At 42.3% G+C, this 23,199-nt stretch overlaps 1 protein-coding gene across 1 annotated transcript in view; it reads right to left on the minus strand.

Annotated features, from left to right (window-relative positions):
• LOC139395671 (citrate lyase beta like) overlaps positions 1–23,199 on the minus strand; it is a 199,032-nt gene that overhangs the window by 74,334 nt on the left and 101,499 nt on the right. Inside the window, exon 3 of the mRNA XM_071143001.1 lies at positions 7,193–7,381. Coding sequence (XP_070999102.1) covers positions 7,193–7,381 — 189 coding nt within the window. The remainder of the gene's footprint in view (positions 1–7,192; positions 7,382–23,199) is intronic.

A 23,199-nucleotide genomic window follows, 5' to 3' on the forward strand; every position in this document is an offset into this window, starting at 1 on the left:
ATGAAGACCATGAAGACCAAGGAGCTCTGCAAACAGGTCAGGGACAAAGTTGTGGAGTAGTACAGATCAGGGTTGGGTCATAAAAAAATATCTGAAACGTTGAATTTCCCACGGAGCACCAATAAATCAATTATTTAAAAAATTAAAAGAATATATAACAAACCTGCCAAGAGAGGGCCGTCCACCAAAACTCACGGACCAGTCAAGGAGGGCATTAATCAGAGAGGCAACAAAAAGACCAAAGATAACCCTAAAGGAACTACAAAGCTCCACAGTGGAGATTGGAGTATCTTGTCCATAGGACCACTATAAGCCGTACACTCCACAGAGCTGGGCTTTACGGAAGAGTGGCCAGAAAAAACAATTGCTTAAAGAAAAAAAATAAGCAAGCACGAAGGTACTCTGGTCAGATGAGACTAAAATTGGGCTCTTTGGCCATCACCCCGAGAACACCATCCATGGTGGTGGCAGCATCATGCTGTGGGGATGTTTTTCATTGGCAGGCACTGGGAAACTGGTTAGAATTGAAGGAATGATGGATGGCGCTAAATACAGAGAAAGTCTTGAGGGAAACTTGTTTCAGTCTTCCAGAGATTTGAGACTGGGACGGAGGTTCACCTTCCAGCAAGACAATGACCCTAAGCATACTGCTAAAGCAACAGTCGAGTGGTTTAAGGGGAAACATTTAAACGTCTTGGAATGGCCTAGTCAAAGCCCAGACCTCAATCCAATTGAGAATCTGTGGTTTGACTTAAAGATTGCTGTACACCAGCGGAACCCATCCAACTTGAAGGAGCTGGAACAGTTTTGCCTTGAATGTGGAAAAAATCCCAGTGGTGAGATGTGCCAAGCTTATAGAGACATACCCCAAGAGACTTGCAGCTGTAATTGCTGCAAAAGGTGGCTCTACAAAGTATTGACTTTAGGGGGGGTGAATAGTTACGCACGCTCAAGTTTTCAGTTTTTTTGGTCTCATTTCTTGTTTGTTTCACAATCAAAAATATTTTGCATCTTCGAAGTGGTAGGCATGTTGTGAATATCAAATGTTACAAACACCCAATTAATTCCGGGTTGTAAGGCAACAAAATAGTAAAAATGCCAAGCTACTGTATGGGCTACATTTATGAGAATAATAAATAGATTTACTTACCTTATCAATCTTGAAGACAACACACTCATTTATCACTCAAAAAAGTTGTATGACTGAGTGCACCACAAACATATTTCCAGGGTGTTGATGCATCCTCATCCCAGTACAGCCTCTTCCAACACCATGGGTAAGGGGAGGGTATCCATCTGCAAAAGTGACATTTTGCTTTGATGTCAAATAAACTCAGTGTTGCTAGCTAGCTACCAACCTTAGCTGTTGTTCTAGCTAACATGTTACTGAACCATGACACTAGCATATTGGTATTAAAAAACAGCGACGTATTCACCTAAAAAAAATACATGTTTAGGAAAATCATTAGTTAGCTAGCTAGCTAACTATCACATGAATTGTGCAAAAATTATATATAACGTTAGCTAGCTAAGCGCTAGCCAGTCAGTCAGTGGCACTGATAGATTGAAACTGGTATCAACAAAATGTGTTTCACTCTATCCCATTAAAACATGACTTTGTTATTTAGCAACCATTGAGCTAATAAAATGTGAAAGTTTATTAAGAAGTTTAATTAAGTTAGACACTCACCGGACAACTTTGGTAGGTAGCTAGCTACCTAGATAGCTTGGTTTCCATTTTCAAACAGATGTTTCTTATCTCCTTGATTGGTCATGAACTTGTTGCCCCATGTTTGGCACAGATTCAAACTGAATCCTAAGATAAACTCTGGCAAACTGTTATTGCTGTCAAAGGTTTGCCGCAGATTCACCACGTGGCAAAAGTTTGCAATCTGCAGTGTACAATTCTTTATAGAAGTGGGATAAACTTTGATTAATTTTGGTTCTGATAGTAATTCGCCCTGTTTTAGATTCAATAGTTGCTATATCAGCTAATTGATTATTACTGTGTAGCTTGGTGCGATTAACATGGAAGTATTGGTTGTCTAACTCAATGGATGGTAAATTCTGCTATCCGTCTTATCAATAAATTAAGTTCTGTCTTGACTTTGGAAAAAGCAATAGCTACCTGGTCTGAATTTCGTATGTATCATTATGATTATACGGAACTGGAACCACGAGCTTGTTGTCTCCCATGGTTGACGTATGTCTGGAGTGGCGCAGGGCCTAGAGCTGACGGGACAGACTGAGGTATCCATTCAGCGGGGCTAAAGAAAGTGAAAGTGTAGACACAAAGTCATGCACGCACGCGCACACGCACACGCACACACACACACACACACACACCGTTCAATGACTAACATCCATTCTCATTTAACAAACAAGAAAGATGTCAAATTGGGAACTCAGATTAAAAATTCTGTATGTTCAGTTCAGAAACTATAATGGCCCCTTTCTTATGTTAATTATGATTTTATTAATAACTGTCTTATATACGGATATATACCATCTTATATCATAATATGATATAACACATGGCATCTCAACTCATTAGTTCAATAAGTGCTCTCTAATTTCCCCAAATTCCACAGTGGGTAGAGCAAGTCACAGTTGCGCTCGCTCAGACATCTATGGAACTTCTAAAGCCCCAGCTAAAGAAATGTCATCTGTTTTTTTACCGAGTGCCAAGAGCAACACTGGGCTTCTCCCTGGGCCCTGCCACAGGGATCAATTCCCCTCGCTTGATGGAGAAATGGCAAAGTTTGTTGTTATTACTTTGAAGATTCCTGTGGTTTCCTCTTACTGCATTGGGTTTGTCCATGAGGGCCGCTGTGTGCTTTAAAGACAGAGGGGGAGGGAAGAAGGCAGAAATGTTTTAAGTATTTTTAGTTTCTCACTTCTCCTATTTTTTGATTCCATTGCGCAAGATGTTGAACAATATGTGATCTGAGTTTTCAACACGGGTCGTGGGAGTGGCACAAGAATGTTGAGCTTAAGCCTAGGCAATGGTTGAGAGAGTAAATGCAAGTCTTCAGCTCCCAGACAAGGTTGAGAAACTGAACCACCTCTATTACAATTCATCCCCCCTCCACCAATGTTCTGTGCAAGATTCTGTGCGACTTCCATGGTGAGTTTACTGTGAACACTGAGACTGTAAACGCTTTAAGCTACAGTTTTAACAGTGGCCATGTTGGCTACTGTGGCTATTTAACAGCGGTGTGGACTCGAGTCAGACTCGAGTCACAAATATGATGACTTGCAACCCGACTTTGATTTTAACACCAATGACTTGTGACATAACTTGGACTTGAGCCTTTTGACTCGAACTGACTTGATACCCTCCCCAAGCCCAAATATTAAAAATGAAGCTATATAAAAAAGTGTGCAGCGCAGCTGAGAAAAAGTTGCGCGTGGCAGTGCTTTGGAACGTCGGTGCGTAAATTCCGAAGATGATACCAAAAATTATTATTTTCGGATATAAAGACTACGCTGTAGTCAACAAAAAACGGATTGCAACTTGCAAAACATTTGGGAAGAAAATTACAGACGGAGGCACAACAATTTCCAATTATGTTCGACATTTGAAGCTGCACAAAGAACGGTAAGTCGTGGCTAATATAGCCGACAGCTATACATAACTTAGCTAGTGTAGCATGTAGGCTAACGTAACATTAAATCAATGAGCCTCCACACAGTCAGTCAGTGCAGGAATGTGATCATTGCACCCAAGATTGAGCTACAACTGACTAGGCAGTTGGTAGCCTAAATCCTGCCTGATGTTATTGCTGTTCCTGAAACCATTGACATACGTTAGCCTACTGTAACCACACATAGAGCGGGTGTGTGTGTTAAGGTTGGGCGATTGTGTACAAGCCTACATCGCCCGATTGTGCCCCATAGCGATCCTCGACAGTCAAGTTTTTAGTAGAGTTTTTTTTTCTCATGGCTACCCATGTATTTCCATGGAAATCAAGTTTATTTGGCAAGTAATAAATATATACAGTGGGGTAAAAAAGTATTTAGTCAGCCACCAATTGTGCAAGTTCTCCCACTTAAAAAGATGAGAGGCCTGTAATTTTCATCATAGGTACACATCAACTATGACAGACAAAATGAGAAAAAAATCCAGAAAATCACATTATAGGATTTTTAATTAATTTATTTGCAAATTATGGTGGAAAATAAGTATTTGGTCACCTACAAACAAGAAAGATTTCTGGCTCTCACAGACCTGTAACTTCTTCTTTAAGAGGCTCCTCTGTCCTTCACTCATTACCTGTATTAATAGCACCTGTTTGAACTTGTTATCAGTATAAAAAGACACCTGTTCACAACCTCTAACAGTCACACTCCAAACTCCACTATGGCCAAGACCAAAGAGCTGTCAAAGGACACCAGAAACAAAATTATAGACCTGCACCAGGCTGGGAAGACTGAATCTGCAATAGGTAAGCAGCTTGGTTTGAAGAAATCAACAGTGGGAGCAATTATTAGGAAATGGAAGACATACAAGACCACTGATAATCTCCCTTGATCTGGGGCTCCACGCAAGATCAGAAAACGTTTGACCTCTGTCATTGCCAACAAAGAGTATATAACAAAGTATTGAGATAAACTTTTGTTATTGACCAAATACTTATTTTCCACCATAATTTGCAAATAAATTAATTAAAAATCCTACAATGTGATTTCTGGATTTTTTTTCTCATTTCGTCTGTCATAGTTGAAGTATACCTATGATGAAAATTACAGGCCTCTCTCATCTTTTTAAGTGGGAGAAATTGCACAATTGGTGGCTGACTAAGTACTTTTTTGCCACACTATATATTTTTTAAAGCATTCATGATTTGTGTAAATGTAATATACTAACTATTACTCTTGTTAAAAATATGAAATGGTATTACATTTGGTGAAGAGAACATTATGGCTTGCCTGTCTTGACTTGGGACTTGACTTGGAACTTGTAAAACAATGACCTGGTCCCACCTCTGCTATTTAATCATAGTGTAGGCCTACCAGAGGCCTACATTCAAAAACAACGGAGAAAATGCATCCCATAACATTTTAACATAGAAATAGCTGTTCTATCATTCAGCCTACAGTAGCAGCAAATGTGGGGTGTTCAATGTAGGTCTACATTCCATGAGACTTTTGAGGGAAAAAAACATGAATCTGTTTATCCACTTGTCCTTCAGACAAGGAGGTGACTGAAAATGTTGTGTTTGATGCAAGAAACCACTTTACAAAATGAAATGCATTATCATTCCTATACCATTACTGCAGAGAATCAGACAAATCATGCTACCCCCAGCCTATTGGCTACTTAGCTTATTCAAGCCTGTCTCAATATACAACACTGCACCGTTAAGAAAACAAGCTCTTTACCTGACTCACTTTACAAAGATGTCTCGAAATGTACATGTTTTGTGCTCTTGTAAGAAGCAATCACTCCCCAAATTATCTACAACTTGGCTAATAACTCACTAACTAGCAAAGGATAGAAACAAAACAAGCGCATCCATTCACGACCGCTCAAGCTGTTAACACAGTCCAATTAAGAAAAAAATCTCTTGCATAGTTTGTTTTGTTTTTCGGTATGTTGCATTGAAAGTGGCTGATATTGCTTTGATTCAATCACAATTGCCAAAGTAAAGGGAAACGTTGATAGTGTTAACAGGGAAAACTCCAGAACGGTGGGTACCAACCTTTTCTGGGTCAAGACCATGGGGTCAAAATGCAAGCAGAGATCTATCGCTCAGATTTTTTTAACATGACTTAAAAAACATAAGCCTACGCAACATTAACCAATTTAAAACAGAACTGTAGCAATGAGGTTTGAGCAGTAAGCTATAGGTCCAATACATTATCACTGCATACTGGCTTTGCTTTAATTTCACTGCCAATGAATGCATTGTTGTTCAGGCAATTTAAAAAATAGATATACTTCAAAATGAGCTATATGATCACACCGGTAATAGATCCATTGTTGTATTACTTGTGAGGCACAGCTGAGTGAGCATACATTTACATAATTGACTTTTTATTTTACTGGGCTGATGATGCCTGCATCTGATGGTCAGTCTCAGCAGAGGGAGAGAACAGCTGACTGAGGGTCCGCCTATCAATATCATTCCGCTCTCCCTTTCCTCCACTGACCAAAAAAGGACATGGACTTCCAGCTGATTGCGTAATTTGAGTCGCACTTCATTATTTCTGCCTCATGGACAATTGAATGTTGTTACTCCTGAGAACAGAGAAAGTGAAATATTCCTCCATATTAAAAAAAGACCCAAGCCACTAATAATAACAAAAACAACAACGCAAGCCTATAGATACACTTTCATACCATTCATTACTGCTGGGGTGCTTGTTGTAGCGCTGAGTGGAAATACAACACGCATTTTACGGCTTATGAAAGTGTTGAATACAAAGTGTTGACAGTGCCGAGTTAGAACTTAAACATGAACTCGTTCATAAAAACAGCATCTCTTTGCTGTATTCGTTGACAGTCTCACTCCTAGTCATGGTTTTAAACGTTTTGGAATCTCACAGTATAATCTTTGGTGTAGCTTTCTTTTATGCCTGCTACATTACTGCAGACATGGTGATCTAAGCCATCCGATTGTCCAGGGGTAAGCCTATAGCACACTTGATTTGCTCTTTGGGCTCACCGGGAAGGCAGTTTGTACTTTCAGACACATGAAATGGTTCAAAATGGCAACAGTTTGTCTCCCCGGAGTGCAGAGCAGCTGAATCAGGGGCACATACCACCAACAGTTTTTTACAGAATGTTTGTCGAGATCGACTGATTTGTGACCACTGCTCCAGAAAGTCTAGTGAAGTTCAATCTCGTGCTTCTCTCTGTGGGCTGATATTTCGCTGTGGCAGTCCCGGGGGAGCTGTGTGGCAGTTTCTGGGCTACTGCGCGCACATACACACGCAGTTTAGAGGGAACATTGCCCTCCACCAATCTCGCCGCATCAACTCTAGCAGCAGACGGCAAGTGATGGAATCCAAGTCACTGCACCGATGTGTCAAACTGGGTTTGACACAGACTGCACACTACAAGACTGTGTTAGCTCACTGAGCCAAAGTCTTACTGTTAGCGCTGGGAGCTAACGCAAGTCTTAGGTCTCAGGCAATCAATCATGAAGCAAAAACCTCCACACGCACACACATAAAAGACACATACCCATTGCACCTCCGCTGCGTCCTCCACCTTGGGCAGCATCAGGGCTGGAGGCAGAACCTCGGCCTGCAGGATGACCTGTAGGTCAGCATTCGCCAGGCCGCTGGACACTGAGTTGACCCTCACACACTTCTCTGTCCTGCCCAGGTCCAACTCTGCCAGCATCCTGGGGATGGTCTCCCTTGCCTCCGTCTTGAAAAGGAGACAAAACAAAGAAAATAGTCCATTATTACATAGAAGGATGACGGACGCAGGGGGAAAGAGAGAGAGACAGAGAGAGTAATATTGATGAAGGAGAGAGTAGTAGAAATTGAGAAAGAGGGAGAGAGAGAGGCAGAGAGAGAGAGAAAAATAAAGAGTGTAGCTGTCAGCTTTGCACCAGTCCAGCGTTAAGGGAATACTGCAAGATTTTGAGATTTAGGTTGTTTATCTACTTACCCAGAGTCGGAACGCATGGATATAATTTGTATGTCTCGGCGTGCAGTTTGGAGATTATTGAAGATAGCAAGCATTATAGCGCAATTACTGGAAGTCTCCCGGTACAGTATCCAGGTCCTCTCACATACAGGTGAATAGACCTAACCAGGGGTTGGAACAACATTTTTTTTCCATTTGTTTTGTTCTGAACAGAACAATATATTGTTTTGTTCCATTCCACTGTTCCGACCAGCAAAATAAAGCTCTGAACCAGTTTGAACACCAAAAAAGTACTGGTTTATATTGTTTTTTTTTCTGTTACTTTTTAAACCTCTGAAATCGTATTTTGTTTTACATTTAGCTTGACATTAAACTACAATCATGCAGTGCAGATAGAGCAGCTTGCTATGGAGTGGGCAAGCTATAGCGCAATGAGTTGTTAAACATGCGTGGTGGAAAAACAAGTGTAGGGCATGAGATGTAAATTACATTTTGTGGGTGGGGCGAGAGCGAGAAGGAAGAGGCTTGGCTTGAAGCTCTGGGCATCTTGTGATGACATATATTATCTGAATTAGGCCTGAATGGAGGAACGTTGAATGTCTTTGAACTTCAGAATTGCCAGAGAAGCTCGCAAGCTAAGAACCTTGTGTGTGCAGAGTGGCACCAGAATTAAAAATGTCTTACCTAATAAATTCAACGTGAAATGTGATAACTACAGTATTCCTAGTGTTCCCAGTATCCCTAACTAGCATTGAAAAAGTTAAACCATTATTCTCCAATTAAAAATCTCTCTCCCTATCTTCTGAATCACGCTTGTAATGTCAGTAGGCTAGAGCTATGCTTCGGAGGGGGAGGGGCAGGTAGTCTACACACACACACACACACACTGCAAAGATTTTCAGCTGGCAGGCAGGCACTGGAAGAAGTTTCTGATTGACAGAGAGAGGGCTTTGCCTAGGCGGTTTATTGTGTTTTTGTGGAACTGGAAAAAGATGCCCAAAATGTAAAAGAACGTTATTAACTGGTTTCCAAGCTTTAAAAATAACGATTCTGTTCCCGGAACAGTATAGATCACTTTCGTTCCGGGTTATGATTCTGATCCTTGAAAAATGTCGTTATTTTCCGGTTTTTGTTTCTGTTGCCTGAACCGGGTCCAACCCCTGCTTCTAATTACTCCAAAATTGGGTGCTTGGTCATTTATAGTCTTACAAAGCTAAACATAGCAATCAATATTTTTTTTATTTTTTTATTTCACTGATAATATTAAGATTCTATCCACTTCCTCATTCTTTCCCCATTGTCGCATAGAAATGTATAGGGGATCGCAATGTTGTATCCGTCCCATTATGGTGTCTGTGAGCGCACGGGTAGATACCATGTTGTGATGACCAAATTACCTACCACCAAGTTTTGGAGTAGTTAGAAAGTCTATTCCCCTGCTAATGAGAGTAGCTAGCTACCGGGAGACTTCCAGCAATTGCGCTACGATAACGATATGCTAATGATAATAATGGTACCCATGAGTTCGTTTGTCTCTGGGTAGATAAAGTAGATAAACCACCTAAAATGAGAAATCTTTCAATATCGCTTTAAAGCTTGACCTAAGAGCAGGGTTGGGGATTTTGTGATCAAATCCATGTACTGGATGTGTACCACATTGCTCAGCCTAAAACTACTTATGAAATGGTTTTCTATAGTATTGAATAAGTGAAAGCAGGTATTTTATCAACAGACCACAGATAATAATGGGGGAGTGTTGGGTAAAAACACAAAGATGAATCCTATAATGGCAAGTCGCAATAGACACTCAGATATTTATCAATGTCAGTTCAACCCTATTTCCCAGCATAAAAGCTGTATATTCAGTCTAGTCTCGTTCCCAGACACTTCCGCCCAAATGCGCAAAGAGTCTGGTGGACCAACACGGCAAACTTGGCCTTTGTTAGCCAATAGAAAGATCGGGAGCATAGGCAATGAAGAGGTTTGATTAATCTGGCCCGGGCGAAGGCAGGGAGGGAGGAGCGCCCTCCTCAAATCGAACAGTAATCTGTACTGCTCGGTCATGTTGTCAACGAGGCAACATGGTGCATCGCCCAGAAACATACAACCCATTCTGTATAAAATACATTTTTGAATTTTCAACCTAGTTTTCATTGGTAGGGCAGATAGTGTTATCATAAGCAATCACTTTTGCATGGGAAAACAGAATCCTACTCATTACTAAACGTGCTTAATTACGTCTCTTTTGTTTTGAGCCAACTTCACCGTCAGACAGAGCGGGGCACCTGGCTTATGCCTGGGAGGCAGCCCGGTTCATAATCAAATGCAATCAACTTTCAGCCCGTGCAAAAAACACTTACACCGGCGCCCGGGTGAGATTGTTCGAACCCCCTCCCTGGCTTAATCTACCAACCAATCATCTCCCACAACACCTTCCCCCTAACTTGTATGTCTTGCCTCCACTTGGAAACACACCTCACAGTTGTGTGATTTGCTCAACTTAAATGACAAATACTTTACTCAGTAAGGTCACTCCCACTAAGGCCAACTTGAATCATTGATATCCAACACTAGCCTTGGGATGAGGTTATATGCAGCCTGCATTTCACAAAGATAACACAATAACATAACTAATTTAGGTAAACTGCACTCCGATTTTTATTTGAGACTGTTTTATAGAAAACTCATTGACCATTATCCATTGAACAACATAACAGCTATTGTAAATAGATAGAAAAGGTTTCATAAAGTGTCTGCCTCTATTTTCAGAGTATTACATAAATCTAGAGAAAATGGTGTGAACTCATCAAGAGATATCGGTCTCCCGAAAGAGGGTTGTGACACTTACACAACAAGGTACAGCTCACTCTTCATAAATTAGGGTTCAAAGGTTTTCCTGGTGAAGTCAAGTGATCAGGAAAACTCAAGACCCTAATGATAAGACTGCACAGCACAGCACACATTGACAGCCTCTCCAGTCCCTTATGAAGTCCCCAAACAAGCAGAGCCATTGTGAAGGGAGGATAAGGAAGAGAGGGAGGAGGGAGGAGAAATGAAAGAGAAATCACCAGTCCCTACACCTATCTGTGACACAGTAGCCTGCAGATTCAAACCAGATGGAGGGAGGGAGAGACGGATGGATGGAGGGGGGCAGAGTTGGAAGGCTTTCTGGGAGAAATGTGTTGTAATAGAAGCAACATGAGGAAATGACGGCTTAGGACTTGTCAGGTCAGAGGCGGGGGACTGTGTGTGTGTGTGTGTGTGTGTGTGTGTGTGCTTGTGTAGATAAGAGGTGGTCATTAGCTAGCCTTCTGTGCCTGTCAGATAGAGTGATGACCCTGGTCAATAGACAGATGAAGAGAAGAAGGGGTTATGAGGGGAGAGAGAAACTTGAATGAGCACCATAGGCCAGGTCAACCTGGTTTCAGAAACTGTACATACATGCTGACATACAAACACACACTCAAGCACAAAGCCCAACCGTTCTAACCCCACACCAACTATGGGCACTCTTCGGTAGAGTATTGTATAGGACTGTGGGTTCCTTATGGTGTGCACAGATATGTGTCTCCGTTTGACCACTGCTGACCTGCTACTCTACACACTTCATTATGAGATTTTCACTCAGAAGGGCCTACTCGCTATCTCTATCTTTACTTGTCCGACGTCACACACACACATGTTTCTTCTCAGTGTGTGCGTGCACACCGGTGCGGTCGGTCTGTGTGTGTGAGAGACTGTGACTAAGGCGTATTCCAGCCTAAGACAGAGATCACAGTGCACCCCTTCTCAACTGATGAAATAATCCATCATGTCTCAGCCAAGACGGCAGAATACAGGCAGACGTCCCCTGAAACAGAGACCAGATGACTCCTATGAAATCAGTGCCAACTTTAAAAAATACACTTTGCTAAATAATTTAATTAACTTAACAATTCATATTAAAAAGTGATGATGATACTCAGAACTGCTTGTACACAGTTCTAGTCTCAAACACACACACACACACACACACACACACACACACACACACACACACACACACACACACACACAGCGAGAGAGTCAGTGAGAAACTTGCACATGCAGACAAACGCACACAGAGAGAAACACAGAGAAACGAAGTACCAGTCAAATATTTTATATTTGTGATTCTTCAAAGTAGCAACCCTTTCCCTTGATTACAGCTTTGCACACTCGTCATTCTCTCCACCACCTTCACCTGGAATGCTTTTCCAACACTCTTAAAAGAGTTCCCACATATGCTGAGCACTTGATGGCTGCTTTTCCTTCACTCTGAGATCCAACTCATCCCAAACCATCTCAATTGGGTTGAAGTCGGGTGATTGTGGAGGCCAGGTCATCTGACACAGAACTCCATCACTCTCCTTATTGGTCAAATAGCCCTTACACAGCCTTGAGGTGTGTTGGGTCATTGTCCTGTTGAAAAACAAATGATAGTGAGACTAAGCTCAAACCAGATGGGATGGCGTATCGCTGCAGAATGCTGTGGTGTGCCTTGAATTCTAGATAAATCACTGACAGTGTCACCAGCAAAGCACCCCCACACCTCCTCCATGCTTCATGGTGGGAACCACACATGCAGAGTACATCCGTTCATCTACTCTGCGTCTCACAAAGACACGGCGGTTGGAACCAAATATCTAAAATTTGAACTCATCAGACCAAAGGACAAATTTCCACCGGTCTAATGTCCATTGCTCATGTTTCTAAGTCCAAGCAATACTCTTCTTATTATCGGTGTCCTTCAGTAGTGATTTGTGCAGCAAGTCTCCTCAGAACAGTTGATGTTGAGATGTGTCTGTTACTTTAACTCTGTGAAGCATTTATTTGGGCTTCAATTTCTGGGCTGGGAACTTATGCTCTGCAGCAGAGGTAACTCTGGGTCTTCCTTTCCTGTGGTGTTCCTCATGAGAGCCAGTTTCATCATAGCGCTTGATTGTTTTTGCGACTGCACTGGAGAAACTTTCAAAGCTCTTGAAATGTACCGGATTGACTGACCTTCATGTCTTAAAGTAATGATGGACTGTCATTTCTCTTTGCTTATTTGAGCTGTTCTTGCCATAATATGGACTAGCTCTTTTACCAAATAGGGCTATCTTCTGTATACCACCCCTACCTTGTCACAACAGAACTGATTGGCTCAAACGCATTAAGAAGGAAAGATATTCAACATATTCCACCTGCTAATTGAAATTCATTCCAGGTGACTACCTCATGAAGCTGGTTGAGAGAATGCCAAGAGAGTGTGCAAAGCTGTCATCAAGACAAAGGATGGCTATTTTGAAGAATATCAAATATAAAATCTATTTTTATTTGTTTAAACACTTTTTACTTCCTGATTCCAAGTGTTATTTGATAGTGTTGATTGATGTCTTCACTATTATTCTACAATGTAGAAAATAGTAAAAATTAAGAAAACCCCTGGAATGAGTAGGTGTGTCTAAACTTTTGACTGGTAGTGAACAGAGACATTCACTCAGACACAGACTGAGACACAGGTCAGCTAGAGAGAAATGGAGACATGAACTGCTGTCTCAGCCTCCCTGCCTAGTGATGCATAGACACTCCTGACCAAACAAAATGAATAGCCACTGGTAAATCAGTTCATCATCAGAAAGCCTCGTTTATAACATTCTCTGATAAAACGCAGACAGGAGATGGGTGAGAGTCTCCAGTGGCCAAGTTCAAGGCTGATATACTGCCGGGCGGTGTGGATAAAACCACTTTCATGTAACAAGAGACGCAGACGGTCTTTCTTTTCTGTATTTTTGTGGCTTTGAGACGGTGCATTACTTCTGAAACAGAGACGCTTGGCTGGCAGGCAAAAGGAGCTCAGTGGACACACAGGAACACCCCCCCCCCCCCCCCCCACACACACACACACACACACACCCCCACCTTACATACACGCCTCTCCTCCATTCCTTTTCCCTCTTTCTTTCTTTCTTGCAAATTGACAGAGGGAACATTCCTGTGGACATGTCCTCTTCTGTGAGCGCCGGTACTCTGAGCTTGAATAAAGCACTTTGAAATGGGACATCTTTTATATTAATGGACGGCCGTCCTACAAGTTTCTTCAAAGACCCCTCCCCAATCGCCTAGCCTCCCACCGGGTGCTCGCCCCAGAACTCCGGCTCTCACTCCTCCTTTGAGTCCCTCCATCATCCTCATCATTAGAGGCTGACACACGCAGGCAGGCCGGAGACACACACTCGCACACAAACACAGATTAGCTTTTTAAGTGTATAACATCTGACCTTTCTATGCGAGAGGGCAGCTCTTTAACACACACACACACACACACACACACACACACACACACAAAGTGTCCTACAGAGTGGTATGTACGCTACACAGTATGGATGAATATAGCTTTACACACATCACACAAGCCTGAAGACAGACAGGCATGCCCTACATTCTTCACCTCCTAGGCTGCATCAGTCTCTACTGTATACAGTATATTTTATTTTATCACTCAATATAAAATTGATCTCAATACATTGTTTGTTATAGACTGAAAACAGGGTTGAGTTGGGAGTTGGTGCAAACATTCTGAAAATATGATTATGTTTGAGATATCTGGCACCTGTAATATTAAATAAGCTCTACACTGTTGCAAGAAGATTGAAAAAGGGGGCAACTGGCATAAATGTTGTTCTCTCATGAATACTTATATTACATGTTGTTAGAGTAACAGGCAATGAAGAAATGTCTGAAAATAGAATTCTAAATACTACTTTCTAAAATGAATGGATTCACATACAAGGCATGAACTTAACTTAAAAGCATTATTCTAACCATGCTCCAAAAGCCTGTGGGGTGGGGGAAAGAAAGAAAGAACGAAAGAACGAAAGAACGAAAGAACGAGAGAGAGAGAGAGAGAGAGAGAAAGAGAGAGAGAGAGAAAGAGAGAGAGAGAGAGAGAGAGAGAAAAAGAGAAAGAGAGAATGAAAGAAAGAAAGATAATGAAAGAAAGAAAGAATCTCAACACAGTAGTTCAGGAACAAATAAGAGAAATATCATTGAATCTTAGGCCCTTTTGTAAGCATCTAATATGTTAGGATACAAACCTGAGTTATTGACCAATAGTATTTCTGTAAAGTTAACCTCCAATTAGATATCAGTCCTACATGATGTAACCACTGCTTCTCAGAGGCGTGACAATGGGAATTGGCAAAACCAACACAGAGAATGCTGAATTCATAAGACAACAGAGTAAATTCTTGTATACAGTTGATAAGATGAATCATTTCGGGGCTGACCTACGTACACAGGCATCTGCAAGTATAGAGAGCTACTGTAGTTGTTGTATTGTGTGTCTGTACAAATGTGTTTGTGTATGAAGTCGAACGTGTGTGTGTGTGTGTGAACAAAGCCACGAGTCATCACGTACATCATAGTTTTTTTTCTCCTGAGGCCTGGCATTTTGTTTCCTGCTGTGACGACCCACAATGCCATTTAAAATGAGCTCAGGTGAAGGACAGCCTGCCTTTGTGTGTGTGTGTGTGTGTGTGTGTGTGTACAGTGCCTTCGTTAAGTATTCAGATCCCTTGATTTTTTTCCCACGTTACAGCCTTATTCTAAAATGGATTAAAAAAAAAAAAATGTCAGGAATCTACACACAATACCCCATAATGACAAAGCGAAAACAGGTTTTTAGAATTGTTTGCAAATGTATTAAAAATACTATTCAGTATTCAGACCCTTTGCTATGAGACTCAAAGTTGAGCTCTGGTGCATCCTGTTTCAATTGATCATCTGATATTTCTACAACTTCTACAACAATCAAACAAGCTAAGCGTCAGTATAGAGACAAAGTAGAGTCGCAATTCAACGGCTCAGACACGAGAGGTATGTGTCAGGGTCTACAATCAATCATGGACTACAAAAAGAAAACCAGCCCCGTCGCAGACCACAATGTCCTGCTCCCAAACAAACAAAACAACTTCTTTGCTCGTTTTGAGGACAATACAGTGCCAACGACACGGTCTGCTACCAAAACCTGCTGGCTCTCCTTCACCGCAGCCAATGTGAGTAAAGCATTTAAACGTGTTAACCCTCGCAAGGCTGCCAGTCCAGACGGCATCCCAAGCCGCGTCTTCAGAGCATGCGCAGACCAGCTGGCTGGTGTGTTTACGGACATATTCAATCAATCCTTATCCCAGTCTGCTGTTCCCACATGCTTCAAGAGGGCCACCATTGTTCCAGTTCCCAAGAAAGCTAAGTTAACTGAGCTAAATGACTACCGCCACGTAGCACTCATCTCTGTCATCATTAAGTGCTTTGAGAGACTAGTCAAGGATCCTATCACCTCCACCCTACCTGACACACTAGACCCACTCCAATTTGCTTACCGCCCCAATAGGTCCACAGACGACGCAATCGCAATCACACTGCCCTAACCCATCTGGACAAGAGGATACCTATGTAAGAATGCTGTTCATCGACTACAGCTCAGCATTTAACATCATAGTACCCTCCAAACTCGTCATTAAGCTCTGGGTCTCGACCACGCCCTGTGCAACTGGGTCCTGGACTTCATGACGGGCCTCCCCCAGGTGGGGAGGGTAGGAAACAACATCTCCACACCACTGATCCTCAACACCCACAAGGGTGCGTTCTCAGCCCTCTCCTATACTCCCTGTGCGTGGCCATGCACAGGGAGTGACTGCGTGGCCATACACGCCTCCAACTCAATCATCAAGTTTGCAGACAACACCACAGTGGTAAGCTTGATTACCAACAACGACGAGACGTCCTACTGGGAGGAGGTGAGGGCCCTCGGAATGTGGTGTCTGGAAAATAACCTCACACTCAACAAAACAAAGGAGATGATCGTGGACTTCAGTAAACATCAGAGGGAGCACCACCCTATCCACATACAGTGGGGCAAAAAAGTATTTAGTCAGCCACCAATTGTGCAAGTTCTCCCACTTAAAAAGATGAGAGGCCTGTAATTTTCATCATAGGTACACTTCAACTATGACAGACAAAATGAAAAATAAAAATCACATTGTAGGATTTTTTATTAATTTATTTGATCAAAATGATCAAGGTGAGCAAAAATCCCAGAACCACACGGGGGGACCTAGTGAATGACCTGCAGAGAGCTGGGACCAAAGTAACAAAGCCTACCATCAGTAACACATTACACCGCCAGGGACTCAAATCCTGCAGTGCCAGACGTGTCCCCTTGCTTAAGCCAGTACATGTCCAGGCCCGTCTGAAGTTTGCTAGAGAGCATTTGGATGATCCAGAAGAAGATTGGGAGAATGTCATATGGTCAGATGAAACCAAAATATAACTTTTAGGTAAAAATGTAACTCGTCGTGTTTGGAGGACAAAGAATGCTGAGTTGCATCCAAAGAACACCATACCTACTGTGAAGCATGGGGGTGGAAACATCATGCTTTGGGGCTGTTTTTCTACAAAGGGACTAGGACGACTGATCCGTGTAAAGGAAAGAATGAATGGGGCCATGCATCGTGAGATTTTGAGTGAAAACCTCCTTCCATCAGCAAGGGCATTGAAGATGAAACGTGGCTGGGTCTTTCAGCATGACAATGATCCCAAACACACCGCCCGGGCAACGAAGGAGTGGCTTCATAAGAAGCATTTCAAGGTCCTGTAGTGGCCTAGCCAGTCTCCAGATCTCAACCCCATAGAAAATCTTTGGAGGGAATTGAAAGTCCGTGTTGCCCAGCAACAGCCCCAAAACATCACTGCTCTAGAGGAGATCTGCATGGAGGAATGGGCCAAAATATCAGCAATAGTGTATGAAAACCTTGTGAAGACTTACAGAAAACGTTTGACCTCTGTCATTGTCAACAAAGGGTATATAATAAAGTATTGAGAAACTTTTGTTATTGACCAAATACTTATTTTCCACCATAATTTGCAAATAAATTCATTAAAAATCCTACAATGTGATTTTCTGGATTTTTTTTTCTCATTTTGCCTGTCATAGTTGAATCTGGACACATCAGACTAAAAGACAGATTTCCACCGGTCTAATGTCTATTGCTCGTGTTTCTTGACCCAAGCAAGTCTCTTATTCTTATTGGTGTCTTTTAGTAGTGGTTTCTTTGCAGCAATCCGACCATGAAGGTCTGATTCACGCAGTCTCTTCTGAACAATTGATGTTGAGTGGCATCTGTTACTTGAAGCATTTATTTGGGCTGCAATCTGAGGTGCAGTTCTGTATTTGTATTTGTTATGGATCCCAATTACTCTTCCTGGGGTCCAGCAAATTTAAGGCAGTTGATACAATTTTAAAATGGACTATTTCTGGCTGGTAACTCTAATGAACTTATCCTCTGCAGCAGAGGTAACTCTGGGTCTTCGATTCCTGTGGCAGTCCTCATGAGAGTCAGTTTCATCATAGCACTTGATGGTTTTTGCGATTAAGATTTTCAGATTGACTGACCATGTCTTAAAGTAATGATGGGACTGTCGTTTCTCTTTGCTTATTTGAGCTGTTCTTGCCATAATATGGACTTGCTCTTTTACCAAATAGGGCTATCTTCTGTATACCACCCCTACCTTGTCACAACACAACTGACTGCCTCAAATGCATTAAGGAAATAAATTCCACAAATGAACTTTTAACAAGGCACACCTGCTAATTGGAATGCATTCCAGGTGACTACCTCATCAAGCTGGTTGAGAGGATGCCAAGAGTGTGCAAAGCTGTCATCAAGGCAAAGGGTGGCTACTTTGAAGAATATCAAATATAAAATGAATTTTGATTTGTTTAACACTTTTTTGGTTACTACGTGATTCCATATGTGTTATTTCATAGGTTTGATGTCTTCACTATTATTCTACAATGTAGGAAAGAGTAAAACAAAGAAAACCCTTGAATGAGTAGGTGTGTCCAAACGTTTGACTGGTATTGTAGCTGGAGAGGTATAGAAGGGGAGGAGGGAAGGGAGAATCAATCCATTCATCCCTCAGTTACACTCATCTTTTCCCTTCTCCGGCCATCCCTCCTCCTCTCTCCCTGCATCCCATAACATACGTAGCGCATGGTGATGTAGGAGGGAAAAAGGGAAGGGAGAATCGATCCATCCTTCCTCTCTTTTTCCAACTCCCTCCCTCCCTTCATTCCCTAGCACACATGGCGGTGTGGGGGAGTGAGAATACATCCCTCCCTTTTACTCATTTTTTCTTCCTTCCATCCCTCTCTCTCTCCCTCTGTTCAAAAGCACATGTAGTGCAGGGCCGTGGGTCAGCCAGGGAAAACAAAGGGAGTGTAACAGGATAATGAGAGAGGGAGAGAGGACCTCTGTGTTCTCTCTGTTCTCTCTTCCTCAGCGTTTTATGATCCCTCTCTCTTTCTCTGAACCCCTAGCCTCAACCCACAGCATCTGGAGCATGTGTGTGTGCACGACGTGTGTGTGACTCTGTCCCAAGAGGTGAGGGCCAGAAAGGGATGCTAGGAGTACTCAGTATTGTATCACACACAGTGTGCTGAAGAATTACCCCACACACTATGAGGAAACCCCCATCTACTACCATTCCAGAAGAACAATCCAAGCCATAGACAATCATTCAATTGTTTGCACCTTCCACTAATTCTTAGCCCCCACCCACCCATGGACCACACCCCACACATGACTGTGGCAGGACGCCTGCCGCTTAACCCACACACTGATAGGACTAACACACACACAAGCATACATGACATGCAAGAAAGCACACACAGGTCTGTGACAGGCAGATTGGTTTGGCAAAGACAGGGTGTGTGTATGATCTCGTTGGGGCAGGATCTATTTTCTGGGTGAGTGGCTCAGATTATTTTGTGATTCTTGGCAGGGAGTTTCTCGCAACTCTACTAGGCTCATTGAAGAGATCAGGGGCACACATACACACAGATATCAGTGCATGCACAAACACACAGCCGCAGACAAGGGCACGCACACACAGAGACACAGACAGACACACACTGATGAACTGCAGAGATCTACAGCTGAGGTGGGAGACTCTGTCCATAGGACAACAATCAGTTGTATATTGCACAAATCTGGCCTTTATGGAAGAGTGGCAAGAAGAAAGCCATTTCTTAAAGATATCCATAAAAAGTGTTGTTTAAAGTTTGCCACAAGCCACCTGGGAGACACACCAAACATGTGGAAGAAGGTGCTCTGGTCAGATGAAACCAAAATTGAACTTTTTGGCAACAATGCAAGACGTTATGTTTGGCGTAAAAGCAACACAGCTCATCACCCTGAACACACCATCCCCACTGTCAAACATGGTGGTGGCAGCATCATGGTTTGGGCCTGCTTTTCTTCAGCAGGGACAGGGAAGATGGTTAAAATTGATGGGAAGAAAACCTGATGGAATCTGAAAAAGACCTGAGACTGGGACGGAGATTTGTCTTCCAACAAGACAATGATCCAAAACATAAAGCAAAATCTACAATGGAATGGTTCAAAAATAAACATATCCAGGTGTTAGAATGGCCAAGTCAAAGTCCAGACCTGAATCCAATCGAGAATCTGTGGAAAGAACTAAAAACTGCTGTTCACAAATGCTCTCCATCCAACCTCACTGAGCTCGAGCTGTTTTGCAAGGAGGAATGGGAAAAAAATTCAGTCTCTCGATGTGCAAAACTGATAGAGACATACCCCAAGCGACTTACAGCTGTAATCGCAGCAAAAGGTGGCGCTACAAAGTATTAACTTAAGGGGGCTGAATAATTTTGCACGCCCAATTTTTCAGTTTTTGATTTGTTAAAAAAGTTTGAAATATCCAATAAATGTCGTTCCACTTCATGATTGTGTCCCACTTGTTGTTGATTCTTCACAAAAAAATACAGTTTTATATATTTATGTTTGAAGCCTGAAATGTGGCAAAAGGTCGCAAAGTTCAAGGGGGCCAAATACTTTCGCAAGGCACTGTATATACGGTACACTGAAGGCAACACTTCTCAATTCCCACTCGCTGCCACCAGCAGAACTGGAACATAAATAAAATTGACAATAATCAGCTGACACCAAACATTGCATAAAAGACAGTAGCTGTTTTTCTATGAAGCAGATTCAATAATATAGATTAAAGGACAGGGAATTACACCACGCGTTTCCGTACACTATAACATTAACCCAGGGTGGGACTAATTGAATGACTAACAATGACGCTTGCTGGTGGTAATGGAGAGTGGAGTAAAAATGTCAATTGATTTCCGTACGATGTTTACAAGTATGTGCTGTAGTAAATTTGAGTTGTTTTGTCAAAAGTAAAATGTGTCCTATGCCTAATTTTAGAATACTTTTAGTGAAATGATACAGAACAAAAAAAATCTGGGATCCAATGAGAATTATTGGATTTGGTATACGGTATGTACAGTGCATTTGGAAAGTATTCAGACCCATTAACTTTTTCCACATTTTGTTATCTTACAGCCTTTTTCTAAAATTAATTCAATTGTATTTCCCCCTCATCAATCTACACACAATACCCCATAATGACAAAGCAAAAACAGTTTTTTAGAAATGTTTTTTAAATAGATTAACATAAGTATTCAGACCTTTTACTTAATACTTTGTTGAAGCACCTTTGGCAGCGATTACAGAGTCACATCTTCTTGGGTATGACACTGCAAGCTTGGCACACCTGTATTTGGGGTGTTTTTCCACTCTTCTCTGCAGAGCCACTCCTGCGTAGTGTTAGCTGTGTGCTTAGGGTCGTTGTCCTGTTGGAAGGTGAACCTTCGCCCCAGTCTGAGGTCCTGAGTGCTCTGGAGCAGGTTTTCATCAAGGATCTCTCTGTAATTTGCTCCGTTCATCTTTTCCTCGACCTGGACTAGTCTCCCAGTCCCTGCCACTGAAAAACATCCCCACAGCATGAAGTTGCCACCACCATGCTTCACCGTAGGGATGGTGCCAGTTTTCCTCCAGATGTGGCGCTTGGCATTCAGGCCAAAAAGTTGAATCTTGGTTTCATCAGACACGAGAATTTGGTTTCTCATGTTCTGAGAGTCTGGAGCTCTGTCAGAGTGACCATCAGGTTCTTGGTAACTTCCCTGACCAAGGCCCTTCTCCCCCGATTGCTCAGTTTGGCCGGGCGGCCAGCTTTAGGAAGGGTATTGGTGGTTCCAAACTTCTTCCATTTAAGAATGATGGAGGCCAATGTGTTCTTGGGGATCTTCAATGCTGCAAAATGTTTTTGGTACCGTTCCCCAGATCTGTGCCTCGACACAATCCTGTCCCGGAGCTCTATGGACAATTAATTTGACCTCATGGCTTGGTTTTTGCTCTGACATGCACTGTCAACTGTGGAACCTTATATAGATAGGTGTGTGCCTTTCCAAATCCTGTCCAATCAACTGAATTTACCACAGACGGACTCCAATTCCGAGTCTCATAGCAAAGGGTCTGAATACTTAGTTTTTTTTATTTTTATACATTTGCAAACATTTCTAAAAACCTGTTTTCACCTTGTCATTATGGGATGTTGTGTGTAGATTGCTGAGGATTATTCGTTTTTATCCATTTTAGAATAAGGCTGTAACGTAACAAAATGTGGAAAAAGTCAAGGGGTCTGAATACTTTCCGAAGGCAATGTACATATACGCACAAAGGCAGGCTGTCCTTCACCTGAGCTCATTTTAAATGGCATTGCGGGTCGTCACAACAGGACATAAAATGCCTGGCCTGAGAAAAAAAAAAACAATGTTCAGGATGTCTCGTGGCTTTGTTGTGTAAAAAGGGAACAGGTCTGAATACTTTCCGAATGCACTGTATAAATCCCAAATCTGTCTTTCACTATGTGTTTTCCATATTCACATGGATGACATTACTAAATACTTATGGTGGACAATAATAAGCATTGTTAAGAGTAACATTTGGATGACAAGATGCATTGACTATAAAACAACTTTTTGTTCAAACACTTTTCTTTACAAATCAAAAAGGAATAGAGAGAGAGAGAGAGAGAGAGAGAGAGAGAGAGAGAGAGAGAGAGAGAGAGAGAGAGAGAGAGAGAGAGAGAGAGAGAGAGAGAGAGAGAGAGAGAGAGAGAGAGAGAGAGAGAGAGAGAGAGAGAGAGAGAGAGAGAGAGAGAGAGAGAGAGCGCGCTGGTCACCATATTTGTGTTATGTGGCAGTCACTACCACCACCTGCAGGAGAGTGGATCAGATGACATAGAAAGACAGACACACGCACCAAAACCTAACCAAAGACATCCTCACCCCTGGTCTGTACCAATAGCCTTGTTTTAAGCTAATGAAACCAGGGCCATTTTATATCTCAGAGTTAGTATTTTTCTAACCCATCAAAATGGGCAAGGAAAACAACATCCCTCCACTTTCACATTCCAGTGAGGGAGGTGCTCCCTGCCGGCCAAAGCCCTGTGTGTGTGTGTGTGTGTGTGTGTGTGTCTATGCGTGTGTGTGTGTCTATGCGTGTGTCTGTCTGTGCATCCGTGCTCGTGTCAGAGCATGTGCCTGCGTGTGTGTGTATATATATATATATAAAATATTGTGTGTGTGTGTGTGTGTGTGTGTGAGGTTGCTCCCTTCCGGCGCAGCCACCCTACCATCTGGTGAAGGAAATGGAGTG

Source organism: Oncorhynchus clarkii, chromosome 3 (genome assembly GCF_045791955.1).
Source record: "Oncorhynchus clarkii lewisi isolate Uvic-CL-2024 chromosome 3, UVic_Ocla_1.0, whole genome shotgun sequence".
Taxonomy (NCBI): domain Eukaryota; kingdom Metazoa; phylum Chordata; class Actinopteri; order Salmoniformes; family Salmonidae; genus Oncorhynchus; species Oncorhynchus clarkii.